This window comes from Chlamydotis macqueenii, chromosome 15 (genome assembly GCF_036417535.1).
Source record: "Chlamydotis macqueenii isolate bChlMac1 chromosome 15, bChlMac1.mat, whole genome shotgun sequence".
Taxonomy (NCBI): Eukaryota; Metazoa; Chordata; class Aves; order Otidiformes; family Otididae; genus Chlamydotis; species Chlamydotis macqueenii.
The window spans coordinates 15,819,521-15,836,923 of record NC_141570.1 but is presented as its reverse complement, the minus strand read 5'-3'; the positions used below and the strand labels follow the sequence as shown (position 1 = coordinate 15,836,923).

Sequence of the window (17,403 nt, the reverse complement as noted above, 5' to 3'; positions counted from 1 at the left end):
ACTCTAGGTAGAAACAAATGCCCAAAGATCTCAAGTCTCCTACTGTTGCATGTTTCATGCTGCCCTCAGATGCTGTGGCAGTAAATAATTTGAAATACATGAAGACAAAAAGAATTAAGTTCACTCTTTGAGTTGCTTTAAGAGTAGGAACCTTACTGATGTAAGGAGGACATGATTACTTCACATTTAACTCAGAAGGGCATTGACTGTTCTGACCTTAAATATACTCCTTTCATCTCAGCCTCTTGACTTCTCTCTTCTTTATATTCCTTCCCTTTCAGTGACACATCTTGTTTTATGCTTCTTCCTACATTGTCCCTGTTGCTATTGGGATGTAGTATTTATGAGACATCACAACCAAGATCGGAATATGCAGGAACAATTGGAAAAACAATAATGGCCCTTGTGACTGTTAATTCACAAAAGGAAGTTACCCCAGTTGTCATAGAATCTTTAAGGTTGGAAAAGACCTCCAAGATCATGAAGCCCAACCGTCAGCCTAACACCACCGTGCCTACTAAACCATGTCCTCAAGTGCCACGTCTGCACGTTATTTGAACACTTCCAGGGATGGCATCTCTACCAGTTCCTTTGGCAGCCTGTTCCAGTGCCTGATCACTTTCAGTAAAGAAGTGTTTCTCAGCACTTCCACTAGATAACAAACATAAGAGGTATGTAAAAAAATATAACTGAGCTTTGCATTGAAAATTAAGAGTTTGTCATAGCTATGTAGGCTGAAATCAGAATCAAATATTGAAAAGAATAAATATATGACCATCACAACTTCATTCACAAGAATGTGATGTATTGGTTATGTTCCCACATGGTGCAATTTATCTGGGATCCTTTCAGAACTCAATATAATTGACCTGGGATATTTTCTGGAAACTTGCAGGCTAAAACAGCACAACTGATGAAAACAGTAAGACTGTTACTACAGTCTTTTTTTTTCAAGTTAGGTATTTAAGTTACCTTACCTGTGTGCTGATAAAAACCACTTGTTTTTAAAAAATTTTGTGACTTTTTGCTTATGTCACAGTTTTAAAGCAGTTTCATAAGCTCTTCTCAGTATTCATGCTGTGGTAAAAACTACATAGGTTGCTAATTTTGAAACTAACAGTACAATTAGCATTGCCACTTTAACATTAACAGTGTTACCATTGCAGTTGCTCTTCAAATTGAATGTATGAGAGCCAACATATTAAAAATTTCTGTTTTCAAATGTATACACTTACCTATGCCCACCCTTGGAGAAAAAAGTCATCTACACAGAATATTTAATGTAAAGAATATGAACAATTTTAATATTTGCTTTTAGATAAAAGAAGCATATGTATGTTTTCAAAATACTGATCAAAACAAACAAAACCTCAATAAAATAGACATTTGAATAAAGGTTTAAATCTTGAATAAAAGTAATGAGAAATATTTGGTCTGATATAATCTAAATTCAGCTTTTAGCTTTGGAAAAATCACTTCTGAATCAAATCATATCTCACCAAACATAGCTCTGGTCTTCACTTCCTATTTCATAACAATGGATGCTCTACAAAAGCTCCAAGTGCAGCACATACAAACGTGACATTTCTTTTAGCTGTTGGTTTTTATGTTAGTTTGGAAAGCATAAATGCATGTAACTAACTGCAGCCACTAACTAGCCATTTCACTCAAATTTCATTTTGTTTAAAATTCTGAAAGCCCAAACAAATGAGATAGAGGATAGTGTTTCATTCATTACTACTAATATTTTTAACAAAAGGAAGATTAAATTGTCATGACAATGACACCACTCAAAACATGAAATGTACAGTATTTAACTCAAAGATTTACTAAAGTCAAAGCATTTTATACCAGTTTTCCAATTAACTAATACTGCCATGAATCAAAGTCTCAGTGAGAAAGGGAGAAAAGGCTTTCCAAAGAACGCACATCAGTTTTAAAATTAGAGATCTCAAGCCTGAAATTTTATCAAGTATGCTCATTAAGCTGTACCTCAAAGACAGACCGATTGAAAAAACTAATATGCGTAATACACATAAATGAATCTACTGAAATACATACATTCTAATTTGAAGAATCTTTTTGAAATTACATCGTGTTTTCTAATATCAAAACATTGTTGGTTGGGCAATTTTAATTTTTGTAAAATGACAAGTGATACTTCATTTTTAGATAAAGGTTAATGTTAAGTTCCCAATTTTATAAAATGCACTCCTCTACACAATAAACCACTGCATGCTGGTGCCTAATATTAGAGAAAAATGTTCATGCAGTTGAAAATGAATGGTTTTTGCATTTCAAGGTGACAACTACAATGTCAGACACGATCAATCGATCACTGCATAATTATTATTGCAAATGATCCATATCCATGCTGCAAACCTTAAAGGGAATTTAATGAAGCAGTAAGCACATCAATAATAAGATCTACTTCGGTCTCTGTTAAATCTCATGATTCATAAATATGTTGTCACATTTTGTTCTTCCTTGAATTCCTGCAATTACATTTGAGGAGAAGCTAACTGAAAAGTAAAATTCAAATATATATCAGCTTTTCCTCTATAAAAGGAGTACTTCACTGTATTATCTATACACCACAAAAATCAAATTTACAAAACATTATTTATCAAATTTAAAGGCCAAGATAGTCAACAAAAACAAACACAGAACAATCTGAAGAAAACTCGAAATGTCAATAATCAGACTCAGCCAAACAGGTTTAGCTGACTTAAAATCTGTATTGAGTGTAGGCGGCAAAGTTTTGGTAGTTCGGGGACTGCCAGAGCGGTTCCTGTGGGAGGAGGACAGGGGCTGCCCCATGCCAGACACAGCTGGTTCCAGACAGCATGGCAGTGAATTCACCACAGGCCACAGCCAAGCCCATCAGCCAGTTTGGTGATGCAGCTGTGAAAACATAAAGGGCAGGCAGAAATGTTGGAAGGAGACAGGAGGAGGAAACAAAGAGAGAAACAGCAGTGGAACCATCAAGGCCAGAGAAGGAGGAGGCACTCCTTGGTGCAGCAAGCACATCCCCAAAAGGGGATTGCAGCCCATGGAGGAACCCACACTGGAATGTAGGACAAGAGTGAGAAGGAAGGAGCTGCAGAGAGAAACCATGAAAGTCCTTACCACAGTCCCTCTATGCCACCCATTGCCTCACTGAAGGAAGGGAGTTTAACTTCCGGTGATAACAAGAGGGGTTGTTGGTTTTGTTTCCCACCCAAATCAGAAATTAAATTGACAAATTTAATTGGCATAAGTTATAACTGGCAACAAATAATTTCAAGACAAGTCTATTTTGTCTGTGACAGTAATCAGTAAGTGATCTCCCTGTCTTTATGCTGTCCCACAAGCTTTCTCTCTCCTGTTCTTCCTGTTTTCTCCCCCCTCACTGTCCTACCGAGGCCAGGAGTGAGCAAACAGATGGGTGGGAGTTTGGCTGCTAGCTGGGTCCGACCCATAACGCAATGATAATTCTGGAGGAGAAAGAATATACTGTATATTCTATCTATACATGGAAAGCAGTCGCTTCTGCAGATATGTTGGACTTAGTTTTCTGACTGCAGTAAGAAGAGGTGTATTTCCGTACTACACTCAAAGAAGGATCTAAGCAGAGTTTCATCTGTCTGGCAAAGAAGAAATATCAATCCAGCAGCAGAAGGGAAACAGGAAACCAATAAGGAAATACAGAAAAAGAAAACTAAGATCTAATGAAGATATGAACATTATCTAGACATCCATTACTAAACATCTCCTTTTGTCGATTAAACTGTGAGACAGGCATTTGCACATATAAGAGAGAAAACATAAGCAAAATCTTGGCTTAGGGACTATCACAGTCTCGTTGAGCTTCTCAAACAGGCATATTTCACTGGAATAAATATCCAAAAGCAACCAGTCAAGAACTTAATCTCAAGACATGAACAAGGTTTTTCAACTGCCCGGAAAAGTCTTCAGGACTTGCTAATCCTTCTGACTCAAAGACTATTCAAACAATAGCTAAGATTCTACAATGGTAGATGTAGGACCATACAAACTCCCCCGACTGTCACAGAAATGATACTTGGAAAGGATTTCCAGTAAGGGATAATCATACCAGAACAACAGGACAACTCTAGCCTCCTCAGCCAGCCACCTTTCATGCAGTCTTTGTTTAATTCCTTACTTGCATAAACACTCCCAGACTGATAAAAAAGACATTCGCACAATTCATTCAAAGCTGTGATGGAAACCACTGCTATTAAGAGGGACAACAAGAAGAAAAGGTTAATTGTACAAATGTAACTTCTTGCTAAAGTCAGGGGGGAAATAGGCTCAGTTAAAGGACACAGAGTACATAAATGCAACTTCAGAAAAGAACAGAGTAAGTGTACCATGTAGCTTTACACAAAATGCACAAATTCTGCTGAAAGGACTAATAACAATACTTATGTTCTTATGTCCTACTTAAACTCCATTTCATCACACATAATCACGTACGTGTATGCGCATGTGTGTGCGTGTGTTTTGTTTGCATGTAAAGAAATGCGTATTACTGTTATAAACCCAAACTGCCTTGCTTACTTAAGCCACCATTGTGCAACCCTGGATATAATGGAGCATAATACTGATTCTGGTTTTGTGTTCATATTGTTATCCTGTGTAAATAATAGAATGGGGGCTTACAAAATATTGGAGCAGGTAAAAAAAAAAAACCAAAAAAACCCAACCTTCAAGACTGAATGTTGCTGTCAAATATTCTAAATTGAAATTACCTTTCTCTTTAATTTCTCTTCCTCACATTAAAAAAGGTGATTGTGCAGAATCATTTTATGCTTTGCATGTTGTGATTTTTAGCTTCTATCATTGCAAAATAAATTATAATATATATAATTTTTGAAACAAACTTATGTGTAAATGCCAACAGATACAAAAAGATAACCTACTGAGAATTGTCTTACATTCTACTTTAACTAACTGTAACCCTGTTTTCATTCAACACACTATCAGTCCTCTCATTTCAGCCACAGAGATTGCAGATTTGTAAGTTGTAATACTCCATTATTCAGATTTGTTCAGTCAGATACCCTTGAAGATAGTTAATATTCATATCAGCAGACTATTATTAAATAATTTTCTATTTTCCTGTGTTAATAATAAAAAGTACATATTTATTCAACATCAGTGGTCAGGCAGTCAGATACAGAGTATAAAGTGATGTGTTTTATTCAAGGCCTCAGTAGAAAGCAAGATGAGGATCATTTTGACTCTGAAGCTACCTGCTGCTTTTCAGCTAATATGTTTGATTTTTCTTAATTAAAAGGATCTAAGTATTTTGATTACTCAATAATTCTATGCAACAAAATCTATACTGCTGAAGTGTTCCACTGGCAATGTTTTCAACATGCTCATTTAGTCTTTCAACTTAGTTCATATTGTATCTCAACTGCCTGTACCTCTCTAACCATGGAGAGTAGCGCATTTTTGTCTTAGGCTGTGATGTTCTTGGGGAGCTCTCACTTGAGAGAGAAATACCTTGCTCAATGCAGACAATGTCAATGCTGCAAAAATATGAAAATAATTATATTATCTAAAGGATATTCTAGCTCCTAGCTCCAATTTTAAAGATCCTAAGATTTTGTTTATTCTATCTTTTTCGTAATCTGCACATCCATTTAGGAATCTCACTTCCTTCAGAGAAAAACCATTTGTACTGCTTCACTTACAAACTTCTGTAGCACTTAGTAACAAAGACCACAGGCTAGGTTTGAAATTACACACTCCCCCAGTTCAGGAGAAAGGCATACTCTACACCTGCATATGTTTGGTAGTGTTTAAAAACCAGTAAGACTTTTGTTCAGCTGAACAAAACAGCATCTGCCTTTGAACATGGGAACTGACAGACTCCTGTATGTGTATTAAGATGTCTCTAAGCAGGAGAAGCTTTCAGACACAAGCATGAGAAATGCTACTATAAAGTAGTTGAAACTCTTAAATATTTATCCAGATATAGTCTTTCTATTACTCTCTGTTCCTCCAGTCTTTTCCCCAATGTTCATCTGCAGTATGTTTTGCTAATGCAGGCAAGTACAACATGCGGTTCTCTCTATTGGACCCAAAAGCTTTATTCCTCAGAGCTGTCAAAACACTGTTCTATTGCCAGAACAAATTATCTTGTTTGCTATTGCCTTATAATTTTTTTCAATTTGTTTCTCTGTAACTGCAAAACCAAATTTCATTTGCTGACACTCTGCCTTCTTCGCTCAAGTATTATTCTATCAGGTATTATTCTGAAGCCACTACTGAAAATCTCTGCTAAATACATACAAAATTTCTGAAAGCTCATTCCCTATTATTAAAAAGAACAGCAGACTGACAGGAAGGAAGCACATCTCTGACTAAGCAGACATTAATTACATGTTTATAAAATTAATAAAATTTTATTATTGTATATTAAGGTAATTTTAGTTCAGCATTTTCATAGCATATAACAAAAGGCAGAAAACCAACAATTCATATATTTTAAAATGCATTTACCAATTATTTTGTTCCAGTCTTTCTTACAATATTTAATTGCATGACTTCAACTTTTTAATGAGATGCAGTAACTTTAAACTCTCATCTTCTGACTCAGAATATGTAAGCTGGACATGAGGTCTACGAGAACTCAGAATAGTCCAGTCCAAACTACCAAATGGAAAATAAGCGACCATGAAACTGTTTCCTTGGGAAACAAGCAGTTGCTTGTGGATTCCATGACAGATTTTGAGCAGTCTCAGCTTTCAACCATCAACACTTATTTCACCCACTGATAGTTATGCTTCTATTTCCAATGTAAGTGGAGGTCAGCAACTTTACAGCCCTCTAACTGACAAAATTTTCACTTGTTATGTTCTGTGAAAAGTGCAACATCTTTTAGGAGGCAAGTTGCCCTATCAAATGGGAATGAGAATCTCAGTCATCTAGAACACTTTGCATTATCGTTGCAATCTGGTGTTGGAGGGAAAGGTGTATTACACCGCAGCAAGCTCAGGATACAAAAGGGTCTATACCCTTCAAAGTTACACAAGATGCAGGCCCTTTATGACCTCAGGATTTAGCTGTAGTCCCTAAATCAGTAATACTTGAAAGTCCTCAAAGTTTATTGGTCAATATGAAATCAGATCCTGATGAACTCTGATTCCTACAGCACAGTTGTCTGTGCATAAGAATAACAGACCAAGAAAAGTGATCCTTTTTCTAGGAGAGTAGGAGGGTATAAGCATCATTAAACGGCTTGGGCTGTGAACAAGTATGGATTTCCCTTGACAGGGTTAACAGTACTAAATTTGTTCTTTACTTTCTGAAATCTTGAAATAAGTATTTAAAAACAACTAATCAAGACTGTTCAGTTCAGACTGAATTACTGGCTGTACACTGCATTCCTGCAGAATGTTTTGACTTACTTGAACAATATGAAAATATCTCTGTAATGAAAGTAAATAAATTTATTTTATACCTTTTAAAAAAGGGAAGACTACATTTTCACACAAGTTGGCTACTTTAAATTTTAATAACATTGCCGAGAAGCTTTTATATAATTATATAAAATATTTATGTGGTGCCAGGAGAAAGCATTTCAAATGCTGCTGTGAGCTTATACATCGTACCTGCATATGCTAAAAGCCTCTTGTTTATATACTGCATCTTTTACACGCAGATACATCCACATGTGCACTTAATGTACACAGAGTTTAAAAATCATATAACTTCAGAAATAAGTTTTCTATGAATACAGCTCATCTTTATTTCCAGAACAAAATGAAGTAATAATGTGCTGCTACAATGAAAAAAAAAAAAAAGTTAATTCTCTGCTTCTTCCTACTAATCTTATTTTGAGATTTTATTCAAATCTTTCAGACCAGGAAAGTTAAATTAAAAATGGGAAAACTGCTTAATAGCTAGGTGTAGTAGTGCAAAAACAGGGACAAGTACTCTCCTGTTTCATGAATTCTGCTAATAAGAAAACCCACCCACAAACAAAAAAAAAAGAACCAACCCAAATCAAGACATTATAAAATGTAAGTACAAAGAACAAAATAAATATAGAAGCAATGGACTTTTAAATGTCAAATATTAATTACTGGAAGCTTGGAAACCAGGAAACGGCACCATTAGAAACTGCTTATTACAGTGGTTTTTTTGGTTAAAGCATATATATATATATATACACACACACATCTCTAAAAGGAATAACTAGAAAAGTTCATAAATAATAGAAAATACAACACAACAAAGATAAGAGAAATCTGCATAGCTACCTGTTAGAAAATGTATTTGATTAAGTTTTCCAATTAACAAAGATTCACAGGCTTGGGCGCAGGGAGCAGAGTTTCTAGCTGTTACACCTTCTGAGCTAGTGCCACAAAGAAATAAAATACTACACATCCTTCCACCTTACTGTTATGTCAGAAAAATGGGTTTATCCTCAAATATTTACTGTGTGTCTCTTTCGGATGATGTTAACTACAACAAAAGAATACAGGAGTGTCGAATGAAAAATAGACTTCTACAGTGAAGTGATCTGATTTATAAATCTAAAAATAGAATGAAATTAATCCTTGCATTAGCAAAAACACAGTTTCAATAAAGAATTATGGTCGGGGTTAAAAATAAGCAGCAACTGGGGTTACTGTTACATGCATGAATACTTGCTTGTGAAAACTGAAGTGACTTGTACTACAGAACACGGGGAGGGGGGAAGAAAAAGAAAAAATCATAAGGCTCAGTGATTGGTGAGCTCCTGAAATGATAACACAGGGCAAAGAACTGAAATCAGAAACCTAGAAGTCTGCACACAGTGCCTTCTGCACAGATGACAAAAGTTACTACACTACATTGGAGGGTCAAAAGAAATTAGAAGGAACATAAAGGGAGATTTACAGCACAAATTACAAGCAATTTAAAAGAGCAGCACTAATTTACTGATAATATATCTAAGCTTTAAATATTCCTCGCGTGCAGCCTGTTTTGCAGAGGTGGGCCAGATTAGCTGCAAGTCTGTCTTTTTTTACATATAACTAAATTAAATAAATAAACAGACTGTCAAATGAGATTAGTTTAAAAGTATTTCCCAGAAGATGTACAGGCTTTGAAGATGAACACAGAAATGGTTTTCCATATGCATATTCCGTCACTGATTTATTTGTGGGTTTTGGTTTTTTTTGTTTTTTTTTTTTTTTTAAAGAAAAAATGTTTTGTATCTAAACCTGGATGAATTAACAGGTTAATGGTTTCACTAATTCACAATATACATGTCACAGCACAACATTATTCTTAAGGCAAGCAGATTTTGCTGCAAGGAATCGGAACAATGCTGAATACAAAAGTCACAAAAATAAGCACATTTTATCCTTTTCTTTATCTGCAGTTGTCAATTGCCAGAAACTTCAAAAGCCAAGAAAGACTACGACAACTCATATAAAAACAACTAGGTCAAGTAACACAAATAAGGAGTTTTAATCACATTGTTTCATTTCTTACAAGGAAAGCAAATTCTGAACAGCCACAAGTGATGCAGCATTCATTTTCTGACTGAACCACACAGGGAACCTTACAGCTATAACTGTAAAATTTCCTACGGCAATGAAAAGAAAGCAAAGCACTATGCCACATCCTGCAAACCCCGAAAACAAATTGCAGCTTAATGTTAACAAACCGGATTGTTTAAGCTCCCGTTGGAAACGCAAGCACATGTACTGCACTGGCTACGCTCAGCTACCCTGCAGTACACATAGCTTCACATAGCACAAAACATGCCGTAACTACAGGCTAAAACCCACAGTCCCAAAGTCCATTTAGTAATAAAAGACTGACATGGAGAGAGACACTACCTACCCACAAATACATCATCATCTTGAAAGAAATCAAGGGCTCTGTCAGCAAACAGAAGTCTCCTTACTTCCCCAAGTATGTCTGGAAGGAAAACTGAAAACAGTGGGTAGAAAAAATCTTGCCTTTTTCTGTCAAGTCCTCACAGTTCTCTTCTTTTCCTATACAAGGTTTTTTTTTTTTTTTTGGTTTGTTTATGAGGATAGCATTCGTTCAGTAGCTCTTTCTGCGTGTGAAGTGACTTGCTTCAGGCTGTCTTTTTTCCTTCCCTTTTTCTCCCTAACTCAGCCTGTCCTTTCTTTACTGTCAAGCTTGCTTAGGTAACAGTTCTTGGTGTATCTATTTAATGAGCAGGTCCGTGCACTAAAGGCAGCCAACTACATTGGAGAGAAAGCAAAAAAAAAAAAAAAAAAAAGAAATAGTAATAATAAATAAATAAATGGGGAATATACCACTTCCTGATGGTTATTATGGGATCTACAAACGCCCCCTCTGTAGGAATTTATAGGAGGATTTCTAAGACGCCTTGCGGGGGGGAGGTGGGCGCAGAAATAATCGGAGAATACCAGGTGACTCCAGCGGCACTCAAGCCATTACCTTTCCTTGCTAAAGGACCCAGTTCACAAATCCTGCGCTTGAGAAATTCTTAAACTCAAAGCAAAGCTCCTACAGAAAAGAAAGGAACATGTACTGCACCCTGCTTCTCCTTTATCTCTTTAAATGTACTTCAGATAAAAGCCGCATCCAGTCAGGTCAAGGCCTTTCCCAATCTTATTACTCTAACACCAGAGCGTTCAACGCACTTTTCTACAGCCATCTACTGACTTCATGGCGTTATTGCTGCTGCTGTTAGCACTGCTGGGAGAGAACTGCCTCTGCCATCCGCGGGGAAACACAACCACTCAATCAGATCATAGTAAAAGTGCTTAATTTTCTTTTTTGTAGTTTTTTTTTTTCTTGCTACAATATGTATTTTAAAACCAAAATTTGAAAGAATTGATATCTGCATATTTAATAGAGGCTAATAGAGAGAACTGGATTTGTTGGTCTTTTTTTTTTTTTTTTAAGTTAAAGGTACCTTAGGAAAATGAATGAGTATGCAAAGGACTTGGGGTTTTCCTTTGATCGCAGCTTAGACTTTTATAATTTGCTCCAAGAAAATATTTTTAACCCATTTAACCTGCCTCGTGGTTATATTTTTAGTAAATTGATCAACAGCATCCTCAGGTGGGCAACAGTTTTACAGTGTAAATGAGACAAGCCTTGGTCGCTTTTTAGGCTGTGATATTAGTCCTGAACCAATATCATCCCTGACCTTGTGAACTGGCAGCATATCATGCTGTTCCCAGAATGTGCTTTGGGTCCTGATGTAGAAAACTAGGAACACAGCCTGTCTACTAAGTGAATCAACTACTATAGTACATATATAATGATCATAAATCGATGAATAAATAAAAAGAGGAGGTATAAAAATGGCCATGGGAATGAGATTAAACAGAACTTTTCTCTTATTTTTATGTTTGATTACTTATTCATTATCTTTGGTCATGGACTGTGCACTTGAGACAAAAAATTGTCATTCTTTTTAACTACAGGCTCCAGTCAATTTACATATTCAGCCTAACTATACAAGGTAAAATGTCACCTAAATAATTAAAATGCATTAACTGAATTGCATAATCATTCACTGCACCAAGGCAGGTGGCAAATGGATAGGCACCTGGTGAAAGAGCCCAAAACAAGGAGACGTAACAGCAAAGCAGGACTGGGGGGAGCAAACTAAAATCCATACCATTAAACAAACGGTAATCGGGAGAGTCTTAAAGTCTCCTGCCACCGGGGTGAATTCAAAATAAAAATAACTGCTACACCACTAACATTTCAAAGCTGATGTAACATAGAATTAAGTGTCATATTAATTCGTTGTTTCATTTTTCTAAGATTTATATAGAGAAGTTTATAGAGATAAGCAGATACATATATAGATACAGAGCTATTTAAGTGTGATCTACTAAATACTTTGTCCAGGTAAAAGGTAGTTGCTTGTTTTAGTGGAAGCAGAAGAGAAATATTTAATGTCCCAAGTACTAAAGTGAGAACTTTTACAGGAATGTGCAAGAACAAAATAATTTTAAATAAGCTTAGCGCAATACCATAAAGTAAAGCCACTTACTTCACCAAGGCAGTCTTCAAAAGGAAAAGAGCAGCCTTTTGTTTACTGTTTTGGGTTCTTTAAATCATCTGCCAAGTTAACCACCAACATTCAGCAATCTAACAGACCTGACCTGGTCACCTCTAAGATGCACACTTTCACCTCATTTTGCCTATAATGCACTGTGTTCTTCTATATTCAATTACACTGTAATAAACTTGAAATATCATGTTAGAATTAATTAGATTATACTGGTTAAGCTGAAAATACACTTTCTGATAATGTATCTGCACATCTGCCATCCAGCAGCTCTTCCTGATCTGTGCAGCTGAACTGAACACACAAGGCTTCAGAATTTTCAAAGACTGGTTAGAGATTTTATTAATATGATAAAAGGCTGTGCACAGCTATTGCCTATAAATCACTTTTAGATCAAAATTTCCCTGGTTTTGAGCATAGGCAGCATATAAAACTTCAGTGAATTGTGTCCCAAGGCTCTGAACTAATCTTTCTGTATTCCAAATTCTCCTCATTATTAAATTGGTTACTCAATCAATTCTTCATATCTTATTCCTTCAAACAAGTGGAACAATTTCTAATGCTGCTACACAAAATCACTCATTTAAAGTGTTTTATTTTTAGTACAGCTATTATTAAATGCTTTGTTCATTAGATCAGCTCTAGTTTCTGGACAGGTAGAAAAAAATAAATAAAAAGATGGAAAACAGGTATATTACTCTGGTTTTGCACCTACGACTAAAGTTTAAATCAAACCCCATTTGCTAAGGTTAGTCCCTGCATGTTCCAGATTTGTAATTAGTGTTAAAAAAATTAAACAGAAGGTACCGACGACTATCATTTTAACATAGAATCATAGAATGATAGAATGGTTAGAGTTGGAAGGGACCTTCAAAGGTCATCTAGTCCAACCCCCCTGCAAGGAGCAGGGACATCCCTGACTAGGTCAGGTTGCTCAGAGCCTCATCCAGCCTGGCCTTGAACGTTTCCAGGGATGGGGCCTCCGCCACCTTTCTGGGCAACCTGTTCCAGTGTTCTATAACTTGCATCGTAAAAATTTTTTTCCTAATATCCAATCTAAATCTACCCCCCTCTATTTTAAAACCATTACCCCTCGTCCTATCGCAACAGGCCCTACTGAACAGCCTCTCCTCATCTTTCCTGTAGGCCCCCCTTGAGATACTGGAAGACCGCTATAAGGTCTCCCCGGAGCCTCCTCTTCTCCAGGCTCTGAGTTCGGCCATCCCGCTAACTCCTTATCCACCGAGTGGTCCGTCCATCAAACCCATGTCTCTCTACTTTAGAGAGAAGGATGTCGTGCGGGACAGTGTGAAAAGCTTTGCACAAGTCCAGGTAGATGATGTCAGTTGCTCGTCCCTTGTCCCCCTGACAGCAGTGGGCTGAACTGTGCTCCCCCTCCCCCAGCAACACTAGTTTAAAGCCCTCCGGACGAGCCTGGCAAGTCTTTGTCCAAGCACACTCTTCCCCCTCTTGGTTAGGAGCACGCCATCCGCCCCTAGCAGCCCGGGCTTCTCAAAGCACGCCCTGTGATCTAGATACCCAAAGGCCTGGCTGTAGCACCACTCCCTGAGCCACGAGTTAACCTGCCAGGTACGTCTGGCCCTTTCAGGTCCCTGCCCTTCGACCGGGAGGACTGACGAGAATACCACCTGCGCCCCAGAGCCTTTGACTGTTGAACCCAAAGCCCTGAAATCCCTTTTGATATTTCTCAGACTGCTGCCAGCTGTGTTGCTGGCCACCAACATAGGTTGGTCCAAGAGAGCTGGCAGTGGGGTCAGGTCAAAGGCTATTGAAATCCATGAGAATCTTGCTGTTTTTTTAAAGAACAGGCAATCATAAACTCTGTTCCAAATATGAGTCTATGCTAGTTACTGTGAAATGATGGCACATATCCTCTGATGTTACCAAAAACATTCATATGAGGCTTTTCTATAGCAGAATAGAGAGGTATTTTAGCTTCAGGGTAAAGCATTTCTGTATAAGCTTGTACCACAGCCTTAAGTCTTATAAGCAATCAGAATATCAAATATTTTCCTATGGAATTACAAAGGATTGGTAAGATACTAAGGGTAAATAAAAAATAGTTGATAATGGTAAGAAAGAAATAATAAATGTATAATCATAATTAATCAAGATTAGTTATATATATAAACAGCACATTCTTATTGTACCTAAACTCCGATTCAAGGAAATTAAGCTCTAGATTCTAGGAGTTCCATTACTTTATTAGAGAGGCATAATTCTTGGACATATCTTGGCATATTTATTAATGGCACAGAATATTAGTAACATTTATTAATGTGGAAGCAACAAAGGGTAGAAGTAAGGACAAGTAGCCAGGGAGGAATACAGAGAGATTGTCCAAGCAGCCAGAGATCAAGTTAGAAAGGCTAAAGCCCTGATGGAATTAAATATGACCAGGGATGTCAAGGGCAACACGAAAAGCTTCTATAGGTACATTAGGGATGAAAGGAAGACCAGGGAGAATGTGGGCCCTCTCCAGAAGGAAACAGGAGACCTGCTTACCCAAGACATGGAGAAGGGTGAGGTACTCAACTTTTTTGCCTCTGTCTTCACCACGAAGGGTTCTAGCCACATCACCCGCATTGCAAAGGCATAAGTAGGGACTGGAAGAACTGTGCCCACTGTAGCAGAAGAGCAGGTTTGAGACCTTCTAAGGAACCTGAAGGTGCACAAGTCTGTTGCACCCAATGAGACACATCTGCAAGTTGCGAGGGAACTGGCAGATGAAGTTGCCAATCTGCTGTCCATCATATTTGAGAAGTCATGCCAGTCCAGTGAGGTTCCCACTGACTGGAAAAGTGGTAATGTAACTCCCATTTTTAAAAAGGGAAACAAAAATGACCTGAGGAACTACAGGCTGGTCAGTCTCACCTTTGTGCTTGGGAAGATCTTGAAGCAGGTTCTCCTGGTAACTATGCTAAGGCACATGGAACGGGAGGAGGTTATTGGTGACAGCAAACATGGCTTCACTAAGGGCAAATCGTGCCTGAGTAATTTCATGGCCTTCTATGATGGGGCTTCAGCATCGGTGGACAAGGGATGAGCAACAGACATAATCCACCTGGACTTGTGCGAAGCATTTGACACTGTCCCACACAACATCCTTGTCCCTAAACTGGGAGACATGGGTTTGATGGATGGACCACTTGGTGGATAAGGAATTGGTTGGATGGTCATACTCAGAGAGTTGCAGTCAATCACTCCATGTCCAAGTGGAGACCAGTGACAAGTGGTGTTCCTCAAGGGTTGGTACCAGCCCTGTTCAACATCTTTACTCACGAGATAGACAGTGGGATCGAGCGCACCCTCAGCAAGTTTGCCGACAACACCGAGCTGTGTGGTGCAGTCAACACATTGGAGGGAAGCCACCCAGAGGGACCTTGACAGGCTGAAGAGGGTAGCCCCATGCAAACCTCATGAAGTTCAACCAGGCCAAGTGCAAGGTCCTGCACCTGGGTCGTGGCAATCCCAGGCACAAATACAGGCTGGGCAGAGAATGGATGGAGACCAGTCCTGAGGAGAAGGACTTAAAGATACTGGTGGATGAGAAGCTCAACATGAGCCAGCAATGTGCACTTGCAGCCTAGAAAGAGAGCCTAGTCATAACAGGGCTCCAGCTTCTGTCCCGATGAGGGAAGGCATCACTATGGGATGATGATGAACCTAACTTTATTTAGGATAACATCTGTGAAAAGAAAATAAACACTTAAAAAATCCTTTCCCAGAGAACTGACACAAGGACAGTGGGATCAGAATTTACTGGTTACTAGAAAATATTGTTATAACTGAATTTCCTGAAACATTACTGTGTTTTTCCCATTTTCTTCCCCTCGATAATGGCCAAGTGTTTTTGCAAATCTTCATTTTGATTTCAGAGATTATGCTTATGCAGATAACGAAAAGAAACTATTTCAGCATGTAATCATTCACACTTGTACAAAGAAAGCTGGATATCAAATATCGAGCACTGCTAATGAGTGGCTCTCAATTTGTCTATCCCTTAAGAGCTTATACTGTTTCTTGAACAAATTAATTAAATAACTCTGGATACTCTTGAGCAGAAAAAGAAACTGATGTAATCAGAAAAATTATCTCCAAGCAAATGTTTGCTCAGCTCCAGTCAACATCTTTCTACTGCCCATAAAATCTTTGATTCAAGAGAACACAGAGAAGACTTACAATCTTGAAATCATAATGTATTTGTTTAAATCCAGTGCACGGTATTTCCATTTTCACAGTCGGAGACATAATTACATTCTCCTTAGGACAGGCTAATCTGAAACCAACAATCGCTAACTATTATCTGTTTATTGAAATACAGGAAGGTTCTCTTTTCAAAACACTCCACTCAAATTTGCTTTGGCTAAAGATCTTTTATCTAGCAGTCACACCAACCAATACCATTCCTCAGCTAGCATCAGCCAACACGCTTCTGCTAGCGGAAACATAAATCAGCTCACATCAGTTGATGTAGGGATCTGATGGGGCTGGGGGGAGGAGATAAATAAATAAAACTTGTCTCAATTGCACAATAAATTAATACAAAGTTATGCCTATGACTTCTTTATTTTTAAGTAATTAACAACTTTCCTAAGGTAAGACTTTGTTTTAAAAAGGGGAGTAGGGGTTAACATTTGATACTGATAACTATATGATAAAAGGTTGCTATTACCAATGACTTAAGGACTACTTCCCTGTAATTTTAAGTTTATGAGTTTATAAATTGCTTTGTTATTTAGTGCAGGCTCCTTAAATCCTGAAGTCTTTATGCACTGGATGATAACAAATGGATCAGTTTTATCACTTATAATAGTTCAGTAAATCATAAGAAAGCCTACCTTTCAGCAAAGCCATCATACAGAACTTATCATAGCAACCCTATCGGTTGTTATCTCTGACTTCATATCTGACAAAACAAATTCATGCTCTGTCTCCTTGTTTTTTAACAAGTTGAGAACAGACTCGTAAGTGAGGGTTAGTGATATCATTGTTTTCATTTGGTGAGGGGCATGCATATCTACAGGACAGCAGGTGCTAAGAGCACGCCTCCTCCAAGGCCACCAACAGTGCCATTGCTGAAGTCAGCAGCATCGTTACAACAGCCATGAGACTAAGGCGAAAATCTGCTCCTTCACCACCTGAAATATTGTCTCTTTGGAAAGAGTGCCAGAATTAACGCTATCATTATCCTGCCCAGGATATCCACCATGTTCCTTGCAATATCAGAAAGGCCTCTACAAAAGAAAAGTCCTGGTGAAGGCAGATATCGCTTATCTGCAGGTATGTCAAGTGACAAATAAATAGCCATAGGAGGTGTTATTTTAGGGAGGCATTGTAGG

The 17,403-nt window shown here is 37.8% G+C and overlaps 1 protein-coding gene across 26 annotated transcripts in view; it reads right to left on the bottom strand.

Moving 5' to 3' along the window:
- RBFOX1 (RNA binding fox-1 homolog 1) overlaps window positions 1-17,403 on the bottom strand; it is a 968,785-nt gene that overhangs the window by 354,019 nt on the left and 597,363 nt on the right. The window contains exon 1 of one of the 26 annotated variants that reach the window (XM_086759514.1): window positions 9,856-10,115. The exons of the other annotated variants lie outside the window; for them this stretch is intronic. Coding sequence (XP_086615640.1) covers window positions 9,856-9,873 — 18 coding nt within the window. The 5' untranslated portion in view covers window positions 9,874-10,115. Of the gene's footprint in view, window positions 1-9,855; window positions 10,116-17,403 lie in introns of those variants that run through there. 26 annotated transcript variants of the gene reach the window in all.